General features: G+C 51.7%; 1 protein-coding gene across 2 annotated transcripts in view; it reads left to right on the plus strand.

Annotated features, from left to right (window-relative positions):
- Poc1a (POC1 centriolar protein A) overlaps positions 1-14,161 on the plus strand; it is a 70,430-nt gene that overhangs the window by 9,395 nt on the left and 46,874 nt on the right. For both annotated transcript variants that reach the window (XM_021206915.2, XM_029543335.1), the window contains exon 7: positions 5,096-5,229. In XM_021206915.2, coding sequence (XP_021062574.1) covers positions 5,096-5,229 — 134 coding nt within the window. The remainder of the gene's footprint in view (positions 1-5,095; positions 5,230-14,161) is intronic.

Genomic DNA, 14,161 nt, shown 5'->3' on the forward strand with positions numbered 1-14,161 from the left:
CCGAAGAGAAAAGGTCTCCACCGCAGCCAGAGGGAGGCCCCTGAGATAGCCAGGGAGGGCAGAGCCCTGAGGAGACTGGGATCTCAGGAGGGGACCGGCAGTAGGTGGAAAAGTACAGAGGAGGTAGGAGATGACTGTAGGTTTCAAGGGAGTGGGCAGAAGTGCAGCTCGGGGCTAGCAGGGCCAGGCGGTATGTGGACTTGGGTGAGCACCAAGGCCAAGTTCCGAGTGGACGGGAGTGCTTGCAACCCACAGGTACCTCTGAAAGCTTTCAGTGGGCGTTTGCTGCTGTCCTTGCCTCTTGGGATGGAACTCCTCAGCCAGGCTGCAGGGTCCTATTTCTCGGCTGTCCTGGTGTGTGTCGGAGCCTAGTGGGGACTTTGTGCAGCCTATAAACACAGCCGGCTTCCTCCTGAGCTTCCCGCACAAGGCTGTGGCACCTGGTAGGTGTTCACACAAGAGCAAACTCATCTCTTAGCTTTGGGGATCACCATCTGGGAGGGGGAGGGAGAAGTATGTCTCACTCTACTCTGATACGGGGACTCTGGATAGGTCTGCTCAAGTCAAGGGCCTTTGCAGAGAGCTGCATGGCTAAAACAAAGCCAGGGAGGATCACGCCTCTCCAGTGCCACGTGGGTCTGTTTGGAGGCTCAGCACTGTTGTGGCAGCAAACCTCTGATCTCGCCTCTGTTCCAGATTGAAGGTGAACCCCAGGTGAAGGTCTTAAGGGCACAGAGCCCAAATGGCGCCCCTGGATTTGGGGTGGTCGCCATACCCTTCTGAGTAGCTTCCTGATTTGAGAGGCTGCTGGGCTCTTGTAAGAGATGTGGTTAGTGCGACCGACCGCAGTGTGCGCCTGGCAGCCCCAGGCTCCTGCTTCCTGCCCTCGCCTGGTTGTTGGAGTAAAGCTTGCTTCAGCTTTGAGCTACAGCGTGGAGCTGTGCTCTTAATCTAAGGCCCTCCCAGGCAAGGTGCTTCTTGGCACCTCCCTATCACTGCAAGGAGCGGTTCTGATTTCCTAATTCAGCAAGGAGCCTATGGGCTGCTGGTGGAGCCGTGACAATGCCAGTTCCCACGGAGGTGGTTAAGCACCATATGCTCAGAGCCCACGTTACGACTGTTCAGACATCTGAGCAGCAGCCCCCACCATCTCCGAAACCCAGAATGTGCTTTGCGGTTTATGAACATGTGCAGGTCCATGATCCAGGCACACCAGGCCTGGGTGACCAGCAAGGCATGGCCACTCCCTGCTTTACCCACAGGTAATGTGAGGCTTGCCTAGAGTCATGAAACTAGAGGCCAGATCTAGCTCTTCAGTAGAAAGGGTCTGGGAGTCTGCCATTGCTCCCACACTGGGTCCTACACATTCCAGTGTTTTATTTACAAAGTTCCTGGGAGAGATGGGTTATCAGGAGGCTTGGTGTGGTCATTTCCAGAAACCTGAGTTGCTGAGTCTTGAGTTCTCTGGTCACTGGCTGCTGAAAACATTTATATACCTCACCCTTCCCAAGGGGGGGTTTGTTTAATTTTACTTACTTTTGTATGTATGAATGTTTTGTCTATATATATGTTTGTGTGCCAAGTGTGTACAATGCCCAAAGAGGGCAGAAGAGAGCACTGAGCCCCTAAGACTGGAATTACAGATTGTCACGAGCGGCGGCCATAGGGTGTGAACAAGGACTTGAACCAGGGCTTTTCAGAAGAGCAGCTAGTGCTTATAACCTCTGCGCCATCTCTCCAGTTTTTTGTTTTTAATGTGGCACTAGGAATTGAACCTAGGACCTTAAGCATGCTGTCATCAAGCCATTTACCCCAGTCTCATTACAAAGGCTTTTTCCCTTTATTTTGTTTTTTGATTTTTTTTTTTTTTAAATTGTGAGCTGGGCGTGGTGGTGCACGCCTTTAATCCCAGCACTCGGGAGGCAGAGGCAGGTGGATTTCTGAGTTCGAGGCCAGCCTGGTCTACAGCGTGAGTTCCAGGACAGCCAGGGCTACACAGAGAAACCCTGTCTCTAAAAACCAACCAACCAACCAACCAACCAACCAACCAACCAACCAAACAAACAAACAAACAAAACAAGAACAGTACACATTCTTAACTGCTGAGCTATCTCTCCAAAGCATCATGATGGGCTTTTAAATGACTTTATAGCTATCAAGATATTGAGCCCTTCATTTGGTGTTTTAAATTTTTTAAAATTATACTAATTTAATTTAAATGTTTGTTTGTTTAGAGTGTGTGCATGCGTACTTGTAGAGGTCATAAAACAACTTTTGGGAGTTGGTTCTTTGCCTGTCGTGTGGGACCCTGACAACTTAGGTTGTCAGGTTTGGCAAGCACTTGTTTCTCTGGTCCTACTTGGGGTGTTGAGACTTAATGTATTGTTCAGGAGCAGTGCTAACCAGCCCACCTCATGGTATCCTGCCATCCCAAAATGGCCTTTTATGTGACCTTAGCAAAGAGGGAACTTAAGGTGTCCTTGCTGCTAGTATCAGGATACATTTAGGTTTATTCAACATTCCTTGGAGACCCAGAGGACACTGAGTCACTGGGAATACAAGTTAGCATCATGAGAAACACGTTGGTCACTTGGAAGTGAACAGACCCCTTTGTGACAGGACGGTGACATGGAGCTCGGCCCCAGCACCGTCTACCTCAGAGAATTCCATCCTACCAGGCACCAGGCATCCCCTGGGTCCCTCAGCATCCCTGGACTCCGTCAGGCTCAGGTTTGCCAAAGGCTTCTTCCTGGATACAAAATAGTGTAGGTGGAAAGAATTGTGTGTAAGTCTCTCTGCAGGTTCTCCGCTGCCCAGAAACGTAGCCATTTCCTGGTGTTTAGGGACAGGGCTGCAGGACCCCACTGGCTCCTGGTTGACTTGAAGCAGTATTCTGCTGTGCATCTCTGGCATGAGTTACAGTTCCCACTCTCTGTCACAGCTAGGAGCACACGGCTACCAAATGATAATCTGTGTTGTCCCTAATATCTGTCACGAAGCCAAGGCAACCTGGACAGCTCAGGATGCCATAGAAAGGAGATTGTTCTTGGACAGTCACTGCTCAGGGCACTGTGAGGAGAGGCTCACCCCTCTGAGGGCAGTTGAGCCCTTGAGTGGGAGTATTATGCAGGGATGCCTTTTAAGATGAGGCTGGACTAGATGGGTCCTGTCCACTACCTCAGCGGAGCAGAGTGGGGGAGGCTGTGGCCAACAGTCAAGGCAGGAGAACAAGTCGGGAACAGAGGGGGTGGCTTCCATGTCTGGGTGTTCCTTGAATCCTGACATGTCAGCTCAGCGCTCCTTGGGAATATATGGCTGGAGAAGTTGGGGACCCTGGCATTTGTAACAGAGTGGGGTTTCTGTTGTTCTTCCATTAGGAATAGTTTTCTCTCTCAGGTAGGGGTGGGGGTGCATAATGTCCTGTCTACACAGACTGCTGTCTTGCGGTTCTGGGGAAGCCCAGGGCCCCCTGAGCATGCCTCACTCTGCTCCACCTTTCTGCCACTGGCTGTGCCTCTGCTGCTTCGCCTTAGGTGGGGCAGGGGCCGGGGTGACCTTCACTCCAGGTAGGCTGAGGGGTCCCTGTTCTGTCCCCAGGAGTGGGCTGCAGAACCCTTGAGATCTTTCCATGCTGCTTCCCGGAGTTGTGTCATTGGAACATGTTGTTCAGATATAAATATCAGGTTACATAAAGCCTTGGCTGTCTCCCTAAGTGTTCCTGGGAACATGTCTGCACACTCCCCACACATTCATACACCAATGTAGTTTGCATCTGAGAGGCTCCTTGTGATCCTTGTGAGCTCTGCTAAAGGCCCCAGAGGCTCCTGCATGCTCTCACAGCCCAGGTGAGAGCCTGGGTTTTGAACTTGTCTCTATTCACGATGATGCCTACCTGACAGGGTCATGATTACCTCAGCTCCACTGTTTCTTCACGCCATCAGTGGTAATGACTAGGAATGCACTGGGCCTTTGCAGCCTGTAACAAGCAGGTCCATGCATTAGCTATGATGCTGCCCCTCCCCGCTGTGGACTGCATGGGGCTGCCTGTCCCTCTAGCTCCATACACAACATGCCTTCACCCTCAAGGAAGGGCTGTGTAGCCCTCAGGGGCTTCCAAATAACCCTCGTATTTCCTCTCCATTTTCTGAGTTCCACTTGGTGCGAGACACCAAGTTAGTAGTGAGGGGACTGGTCTTAGGCTCTGTCTGGTAAAGGTCGCAATGCCATGAGATACCCCGATGTGAGTAGAGTGGACTGGTGTGAGGCCTGTGGTGCTTTGGAAGAGCAAATGGAGGGGGCCCAGCAAGTTTCCCAGGGGAGGTGACTTTAAGTGGAGAACTTTATGTTCAGGGACAGGGCAAGAGTCTTCTAGACCCATTGGGAACAGGGGGTGAAAAGGCTCCACAGATGGGTAAACCACCAAAGTTGGGATGACCGAGAGTGAGGGACATCAGAATAGATGGTCAGCTTGGTGAGAAAGGAATCTTGAATGGATAGAAGAGAAGGGCACAGAGGACAGAGGAGAAGCATACCCACGCTGGCACTGGGGCAGAGGGTTCAGTTTGAGATCCCCAGGCCAGCCCCAACATTGCTATGGTGCCAATAAAGAAGCTACCCAGTTCAGTTAGAGATTGTTCAGGGTCACAAGACAGACCAGTGGGGAGACGAGGTGGGAGCCCAGGCCCCTCTGTCTTCTGCTGGCCTGTCCCCACACAGATCCTCCCATAGAGGACAGCACATTGTGTTCGTGTTCTGAGGGTTTCCCTGCAGTAACAGAATTCAGCGCTATATTTGTGGGTCTTCTTCTCTTCCAGTTTCACTGCTGAGCATTGTGGGAAAAGGTGAAGGATCATTTGATCCTTTTGTATGTTTCTTCCTTGTGTCTTCCAGTGCCTGCCCTTGGTGTCCCCATCCATAGAGGGTGCCACTCTGCTGGGAAGTTCATGTGGGGTTCCCTACCTTGCTCATCAGTGGCCATCCTAGTCTGGGCCCTGAGGCCACTGCTGAAATGTTGTTGACTCTTATTGCCTGTCTCAGGCTTAGGTGGCATTCTGGGGGCTTCTCGGCCAGTTCCTGATGGCTGTCCTTTCTTCAGTACACAGTGCAGCCGTGAATGCCCTCTCCTTCCACCCATCGGGAAACTACCTCATCACAGCCTCTAGTGACTCAACGCTGAAGATCCTGGACCTGATGGAGGGCCGGCTGCTCTATACACTCCATGGGCACCAGGTGAGGATGGTGGCGTGGCATGGGGCAAAGGCACAGCTTTGACGTAGGTACAAGGCTAAGTTTCACCTAAGGGGATTCATCTATGGGGTTTTCCCCTGGAGCCCACCATGGTTCCATCTCAGCCTAGACAATGCAGTGAGACACAGAGACAGGCCTGGCACCAGCAGGAGCTGACAGAGGCCTTTTTTGTGACCTCGCTTGGTTGCTGGGGTTGAACTTGGTGTGCCTGAGGAGGAAATAGGGAACTAAGATTGGGAGAACTGTGGCTGAGTGGGATCAGTCCCCTAAAGGGCTTAGGCTCCTTAGTCTGGTGGTTGAGTAGTATCTTGGAATCTTAGTCACCATTGGTGTCCTGGGACACATTGATGTCCCATGACCTCAGAGACAAAGATACATTTTTCAGAGTTTGGGGCAAGAGAGGGACTCTGCATGTTTGTTTAAGGATTTCTGACATTGAATCAAGGGAGCAGCAGCTTTCTGTCTGAGTGGCTTTCAGAGAGTGTCAGACGTCTGAACTCTGCTGGGTGGTGGCTAGTGTATGCTCCTGCGGCCATCTATGGAGTTAGGCTGCAGGCAGCTCTCACTGGTGACTCGCCTGGGGCCAGGCCTCAACCGTACCCCCTACCAGGGAGCTGTGATGTAGCTGTCTTCTGTTAAACAGATCAGTCACCAAGTGTCATCTGTTGGCACATCATCACGATGAGCAAGTTGGGTAGAGTGTGGGGTCCAGGGATTTTAAGTGTGTCCTTTTCTCCATCTGTGAGCTGGAGGAAGGCAGGATAAAGATTGGTCAGGTTCTCCGGGGCTAAAGGCCCGGAGCCAGGCGTGGAGGGTCTAGCCTAAGGCTTCTGAGCTGTTTGGGGAACTGTTATCTGCTGTTAGGGCACATGGAGCCTTTTGGCCACGGCTCAGAGGTGAAGACACAGCCCTTTCTTCTTTCTTGGGACTTGAAAGCTACTCATTGCCCCTACCCTGGTGGTGAGGCCTGTCTTCCTTGGGCCACCATAGCCAGATATGTGCAGTGAGGCCTGGGGTGTAGTGACTGCCAGCCAATTGCTTAGATTCACGTGCAACCAGTTTGGGTCTTGTAACAGGAGGGCCTGTGGACGCCACCTCTCCTGCTTCCTGTGGGCAAAACAAAAGCCCTCCTGAGAAACAACACTTAAGCAGTGCACATCCAATGATGCTCCCGAGTTCCCTCTTTCTGTGAGGGTTCTGGAACAGTGGACTTCTCTCAGCCGGGGACACTTCAGTGTGGACTGCAAATGGCATTCCCAGTATTCTGTGCATTATTCAGCACACAGAGGCAAACCTGATGACCTCGTTCTTTCTGCATCTGATTGTCATCTGTTCCCTGCTCACCGGGTCACACAGGAGGGAGACGTCATGACGGTCATGGTCATGCTCTTTGGTGCTTTCAGTGAAGGACTGCACTTAAGGCAGAGGAGTTAGGGGACTAAGTAGGGCAGACTGAGTCTTAGAAAGTACTGACAGGGTTGGGTAGGAGTGAGCAGGCCTTGCCCGTGTCCTGTGGTGTAGCTCAGATGGAGGTGATAGTCGGAATATAAGGGTCAAGGATTTCTCCCTACTCATCCTCTAAGTCCCCTGTCCAATACAGAGACAGGGTTGCTTGTCACAGGCTACAGGTTCTTCTTCTTGAGGTCCGCGATGCCCAGCCCTCTGCTGTGGTAGTGCAGGCTCAGGGATTCCCTAGACTTGGTTTCTTCAGACTTCTGCAACTGGCCAGGAAGCCAGGGATTGATTACCTGGCTCTGCTCCATGCCCGTGTGTCCCAGAATTCCTGCTCTTTCTAGAGACACTTGTTCTTTGTCTACCTCCTTCCTCTTCAAGCCCTTAGAGACCCCTGTACACTCACAGCTGGTGGTGGCCGCTCAGGGTTGTTCTCCACACAGTTTCCTCTCAGTAGAGGGTGGCTGGTTTGTGTGTTCTTTTGTGTGCTTACTAATGTAGAAGTAAGTGATTTCTGCTTTGAGAAGTTGAGTGTCAGGGTTAAGGAGAAGCAGTAAATAGGAAGCCAGGGCTGAACAGAAAAAAAGGCCATGACCACTCGTATGTGCAGTGGCGGAGAAGGCTTATTGTAGATAAGGCTTATTGTAGATAAAAGAGAGATCATAACCAGAGGCAGGAACATCTGGGAGAGTCTAGAGCCACCATGATCCTAAGCCAGGCTGTGTGAAGAGGGAAAGGAGAGGAGAGCCAGGAGAGTAAGGGGCAGACAAAAGGATTGCTAACCAAAATGGGTGGGTTATATAGGGAAGGGTATGCCTGCCATACCCTGTACTAGGTAGGAACTGAGGGATGCTGGGAGTCTGCTTGGATATGCTAAATAGGCACCTCAGCCATTTGCCATGGTTTGAGGCCTAACAAGGGCTGCTTGAGCCTCCCCAGCCCAGCCCCACTCACCCACCTGGCTCTGCCCTGTTTGGAGGTCCAGTGTCTGCTTCCCAAAGGGGAGAATGTTACAGGAAAACAGCCTTGATTATCTGGGTAGTTGGTTTAAAAAAGCCCGCCAGCTGGATTGAACTCTCTCTGATTATGGAGAGCTGTGGCCAACAGTGAGCTCTGATTCACTCCATCCTTGAAGGTTGGTCTGGGCTGTCTGTGACATGAGAGTTTGTCAGCTGCTACCAAGCAGGTTGGCTTAGCTGCTGGAAGAGGGTCTCTCCGGCTGAGTCCTTGAGAGAATATCTAGCTGGGAGTCACGTCACAAGAGGCTGTAGACCACTGGTTCCCAGGCCCAAGTACTACTCCACTTGGGTAGTCCATTCCCTGCCTTGATCTTCCAGAGGTGGGCTCTGGTGCCTTAAGCTTTCACATCCTGTTCGGGGGGGGGGGGNGGTTTGATGGGGGATGAAGCTCAGCTGTTACCAGCCCCCACCCCACCCTCCCAGCTTTATGTGGCTTAGAAGCTCTAGGGCTTGCAAGTGGCTCCCCACTGCAGATAAGCAGCCTGGCAGATTTGGAAGCCCTTCTGAGGACAGGTGACACTGAGAGCCTCCTGAGCTTCTCAGGACAGCAGAACTGAGACAGGCGCTCACATCACATTGCCTGTCTCATGGCTTTGACATTTGCGTTGTGGCTTTACCCTTGGCTCTGCATCGCTGGTCTGGATAAGATGCCAGCAAGTCTTATAGCTGCTGTATCGCTACTTTGTGTGACTCAGTTCTGGTCTAGTAGGAGGGGTACCCCAGGAAACCAGCTTAAACTTGGGAGACACAACGGTGGGTTATGGGGCTCTCAGTGTGTGGTGGTCCCCGGGCATAATCCCTAGACCAATGTCACCTGGAAGTGCACTGAGTAAAGTAACTTTCTTGGGTTGAGGGTGGAGCCAGGGGGGAGGTCAGCCTCAGTCACACCAGGAAGCAGCCCTTGGTCAGGAGGAGGGGCTATGCATGCTGGAGAGCCTTGCTTCCATGTCCTGTCAGGGCAAGGCTTAAGCAGGCCCTTTTGGGGAGACTGTAGGGGAGGGCCCCACATAGGAGGGAGGGCCAGGCTGCAATGCTTCGGGTGGCTTTCTTATCTGGGTTGAGGCCACGGCTGCCTCTGCGTTTTCCCATTGTCTCCTGGACATAGGGGCATTAGCATGCAGTAACTTGCCAAGCACCAGGTCGAGCTCAAAATCAACTCAGTCAGCTTTGGGTTTCTTAGATCGGAAACAGATGTGCACAGATGTGGAAGGCAGCTGTCAGCCAGGAGTCATTCTCTGGTGTGCTGGGCCAGATTTCCCAGTGACCCACTTGAAGGGCATTCTATGCAGCCGGGTTTTGATAGAGGGTGGAGGACCCCCACTGTAAGGCTAGGGTCTCACTGTGGGGTGAGGGGCTCACACTGTGGGGCACAGGACTTAGTTTTGGGTGAGTGTCTTACTTTGTTGAGCTAAAGGCTCACCTGAGTTGAGAGGCTCACTCTTGGGTGAATAATTTGCTGTGTGGGAGGGCCTCATTTTGGGGTAAAGGACTGATTCTGTTGAGCTAAGGACTTCCTCTGTGAGTTCCGGGGCTCTCACTGTGCAGAGTGAGCTAAAGGCTCACTCCACAGGGTAAGCAGATTGCCTGGGTCCACTTCTTTTTTTTTTTTTTAAAGATTTATTTATTTATTATATATAAGTACACTGTAGCTGTCCTCAGACACTCCAGAAGAGGGTGTCAGATCTTGTTACGGATGGTTGTGAGCCACCATGTGGTTGCTGGGATTTGAACTCTGGTCCTTCGGAAGTGCAGTCGGGTGCTCTTACCCACTGAGCCATCCCACCAGCCCCTGGGTCCACTTCTTATTTGCTATAACAAATGCCTTAGGGCCACACTTCCAGACTTAGCAGCATACTGTAGCTGTCCTACCATTGAGGAGCCTAAGGCAGAAGGTTTACAAGTTCAAGGACAACCTGGGCTAATAGTAAGCTGTTGCCTCAAAACAACTGCTATAAATAAAAAAATCCCTCAAGTTGGGAAATTGATGAAGATAGGAAGTTGTTTCCTCATGCTCTGAGACTGGGGGGGAGGGGGGAGCCAAGATCAAGGCGCTGGCCTCTGGTGTGAGTGGTTGCTGTTCTCAGCTTTCAAGGTAGTACCTCGACACCACCTGCTTCTGGGGACGAGTGTCATGCCCCGTGTCATGAGTTCTATCTACCTCACTTGGCAGAGAATAGGTGGGCAAAAAAGCCCAATTCCCTGTCCGTTTATAAGGCAGAGGCCGATGACTGGATTTTCCCTTAAAGACCACACTTTGGAACACTGCTGCTTTGGGACTAAATTTTAACATGAATTTTTAGAAGAACAAAATATTCAAACCATCAGAGAGATAGAAACTGGTAAGCTTATTGTAGGCATAAAGACTTCTAGTGTTGTCATATGGGCTGGCTTTGGAACTCAGATTCCCGTAGTCCATTTCGCAGTCCATGTTGCTTGCCTGCATGGGGTGTGTGTGGCCGGCTTTTTTGAGGTTCTGTGGGAACACTGCTGAGTGACATGGCTGTCAGGCCAGCAAGCAGGGTGAGTTCTTGGCTGGCTTGGACTTGCGTGGTCCCTGGCCCTTTTTCACTCTGCCTTAGCTTGGAGCCTCTTAGCAATGGTGGGAGGCAGGGGACTGTCTGTAAGCCATGGGATGCAAGCCTGAGCGGACACCGCCGCTCTGTCACTCACTGGATCAGGACAGCTCCAGAGGGGGGGGCCCCCCTGCACCGAGTCTGAAGCTTGGGTTCTGCCACTATGGTGACGCTAAGCAAGAAGGAAGGGTTCCCAGCCCGTCTCTCCACTCATGCAGATCTAGGGACTGTAAGAGAGCTGTAAAGGAGCTGCCATGTGCCCCCTCATCTTACGTCAGGGAACACCGGCAGGAGAGGGAAGGGCTTTCCCACTAACTGCAGCTGTCACTTAAGGCTTCGTGCCCCGAGCAGGGCCCTCACAGATCTGTGTGGCAAGTGTGGGGGCAAGATGCTAGAAATACAGATTTATTTTTCTATATTTTCCAAAACCCAGTCTTGAGCCACGCTCATTTTGGTTTAAATCCTCTAGAGCTATTTGGGAGAGGGTGGTGGGTGGGCGTGGGCGGAGAGTTAAATCTGGTGGCAGTGGCTGTGCACTTGGTGTGCGTGTTACTGTGGAGAGACTGAGTAGCGCCCCATCCGGCGAACACAGGCGTCTGCCCTCATGTGGGCGGGCCGCTTGCATTGGGCAGAGGCTCCTGAGGGACCCACAAATGTGTTCTGGGCATGTGGGCCATGCCAGACCCTAGGCTGGGCTTGGGGAGCTGGAGGAGAGAGGGGAATCTTTGGTGCTTATGCAGCCCCTGGGCTTCAGCAGTGCAGGTGAGATTCTGGAACGTCCGTTCACCCCATGTCCTGAGTGCACTTAGTCCTTTTCCAGTCACTTGGTTTTGGAGTATGTTGGTAGTCATAGGGTCTTACTTGGGATTGGTTAGACCCCTCTGGGAAGTGTAAGGAGCCATGTAGATAGTAGTAGTGTGCACCACCGTAAGAAACAGTCAGCCTGGCCCCTTGTCACCTTCTAGCAACCCCGAGTAGAGAGCTAGGAGCAGGGTCCTGCCTGGGTCAGGGTTGAGAGACTTGCTGTCCCTGGGTAGCACCTCGTACACAGATTTGCAATGCCCCTGTGGGTCACCACTTAGATATATAAACACCTGGTAGACTGGACTGAATTTCAGCACCCACACCCAAGTCCCCTGGCCTCCTAGTCACCACATCTCTGATGGCCATTCTTCTTTTGTCCTTCTCAAGGAGTGTGTGGTGTGACAGCCCTGTTTGCTTACTGGTACAGGATGTGTCCGGGTACCTGGCTAGACTGTGGCCAGTGTGAGGAGAGTGCCAAGGTCTGGACGGGCTGCTTTAGGTAGCACAGTATGCAGTCCAACTTACTCACTGTGGGGCTGTTCTGCCTGTCTGCGCTTCCTCCCTCCCTGCCTCCCTCTCTCCTCCCTCCCTCCTTTCTTCCTTCCATCCTTTTTCTTGCCTCACTGATGCTTGCTGTTTAAAGGAAATAGACTGACCAGATTGCTTGTGGGTAAAGAACCTTGCTGCCAAGCCTGATGACCTACATTCTCTACCCAGAACCTACCTCTGCAAGTGGTCCTCCTGCTTCCACATGTGCGCCATGGTGTGCATGTTCTTGCTAAATAACTAAATAAAGTGTAGAGGGAAAAAACCAGAATAGCATAGATTCTATGAGTCTGGAAATTGACAAGGGAAAGAGGCACGTGGTGAAATGACGGTGTGAGCTCAGCCAAGCACCGTAGGGTGAGAAGACAGGGCAGATGCCATGTGTATGCAGTGTTCATGACAGATTGAGAAATGTCACCTCATAAAACAGCTTCAGGGAAGGAGAGGCCTGGCCCTGCTGAGCTTGAGCACCTGCATGGATGTAGTCAGGAAGCAGACATGGGACAGACAGACTTGCCAGCACATGGGCCACTCTGCTGCTGTGGGGTGCGGGGCAGCTGGAATCCATACTGCCGAAGGCCCAGCAAGAGATGATGCTCAGGCCACATTTAGGACCTGAGGAGGGACCAGGGACAGGCCTTGGGAGGGAAGAACCCAGCAGCATTCCTGCCTGGAGCCCGGTGCAGGGCATTAGGAGTGATTAATCGAATGAAAGGAACAGGCCGCCACCAAGCTAGAACACACCACATCTGATCAGTGACATGTGTAGAAAGGAAGATTCATTCACTTCCAAATAACTGACTGCCTGAAGAAGAACTTGAGTCAAAACTAGCAATTTGGGAGGGCATGTCCATGAGTGCATTACAGACTGGAAACTTACGGGATCTGACGGAGGTGGAGTCATTGACAAGTGTATTTAAGATGAAGGAAGATTGAGTATGACTGAAGAGCTCAGTGTTGGGGGCTCTAGAAGGAATCCTGAGAAAGAGTCCTTTTCTGGCCCAGCCTTTGAGGAGCAGTGAGCAGTCAAGTAGGTAGAATGTTGGTGAGGAAGGGAGCAAAGAGCCTGGCAAGGCAAGCAGAGGCCAGAGCAGAGGTCTGGCGAGGTCAGCAAGAGAGTCTGGTCTGCAGTCAGTCTGAAGTGCATCATCATGTGATCTCATCATCAAGCAAACATCGTAGCCTATATGTGACAAACCGAGGTGGCTACAGTGGCCCGGTGATGTGGTCGGATAGGAGCACAGGCTGCACTCAGAGCCCAGGCTGCTTCCTGGGCTCTGGACAAGTTAACAAGATGCTGGAGGAATGCTCTTCTTTCTAGGAGTGCAGAGGGTCCTGGTTGCAGGCGTCTTACAGTTCTCTTAGTGACAGGCGCTGCTGGAGAGGAGTTTGGGCCTCACAGAGCCTCCTGGCTGTGTGTGCATCCCTGAAGTGCAGCGCCAGGCCTCTGGCCCTGACCCCTGTAAGCAGGGTGCGTTCTCCAGTGAGCACTGCTGTTGCTGCTGCCATCTTGTCCCCAGCCTGGCATCTGGTAGTGGAGTGATGACAGGCAAGGGGGGTGAGCCACCAGTGTGCGTTTGCTTGCTGCATTGAGGGCCCCTCCTGGAGCTCTTCCCTGAGTTCTGGGTAGGCAGAGGGCCTGCCTGCCTCTGATGAGCTCTGGGTGGGCAGAGGGGTCTGTGCTCTGGTTTCCTTCCTCTTTTCTTTTCTTTTCTTTTCTTTTCTTTTCTTTTCTTTTCTTTTCTTTTCTCTTTTCTTTTCTTTTCTTTCTTTCTTTCTTTCTTTCTTTCTTTTGTTTGTTTTGTTTTTTTGGTTTTTCGAGACAGGGTTTCTCTGTGTAGCCCTGGCTGTCCTGGAACTCACTCTGTAGACCAGGCTGGCCTCGAACTCAGAAATCCACCTGCCTCTGCCTTCCAAGTGCTGGGATTAAAGGTGTGCGCCACCACCGCCCGGCTTCCTGTTTCTTTCTTACCTCTTTGGTTTTTTTCCCCTCAAAATGAAGAAAGAAGCATTTTGTTGTCTTTTTTTTTTTTTTTTTTTTTTTTACTATATCACTACTATATCATTCATTAAAAACTTCAAAGTATGAAAATGGCCAAGATGTCAAGAATCAGGTAGACATTCTTGGAAAGTGTATCACCTCTCTCCGTCAGCCTTGTAACCCCTTGCCAACTGTCCACTGGAAGGGACATTCCCCTCCTCCACGCTCTGCACATGCAGCCAGTGTTACTCAGCAATGAAGTCACGTGGACCAGGATGCCTGGCACCTGTCATTTGATACTCACTGTTCACGGATGTAAGTGGGCAGTGTTCCCTACCAGTAAAAGTGGGTCTGTGTTATCTTGGTTGATGGTAGCTTAGAATTCCTGGGGCTGCCAGGGGTAGAGTACACCAGAGCCTGTGGCTCCACTTGTGTGGAGAAGGGAGGTGACAGGCAGGTGTTGGCTTTGTATTGTATCCACTTGGGCTTTGTTTCCTCCAGCTTGGAGTAGCAAAGGCACACCCCATCCTCTGGGGATG

This window comes from Mus pahari, chromosome 10 (assembly GCF_900095145.1).
Source record: "Mus pahari chromosome 10, PAHARI_EIJ_v1.1, whole genome shotgun sequence".
In the NCBI taxonomy this organism is placed as follows: domain Eukaryota; kingdom Metazoa; phylum Chordata; class Mammalia; order Rodentia; family Muridae; genus Mus; species Mus pahari.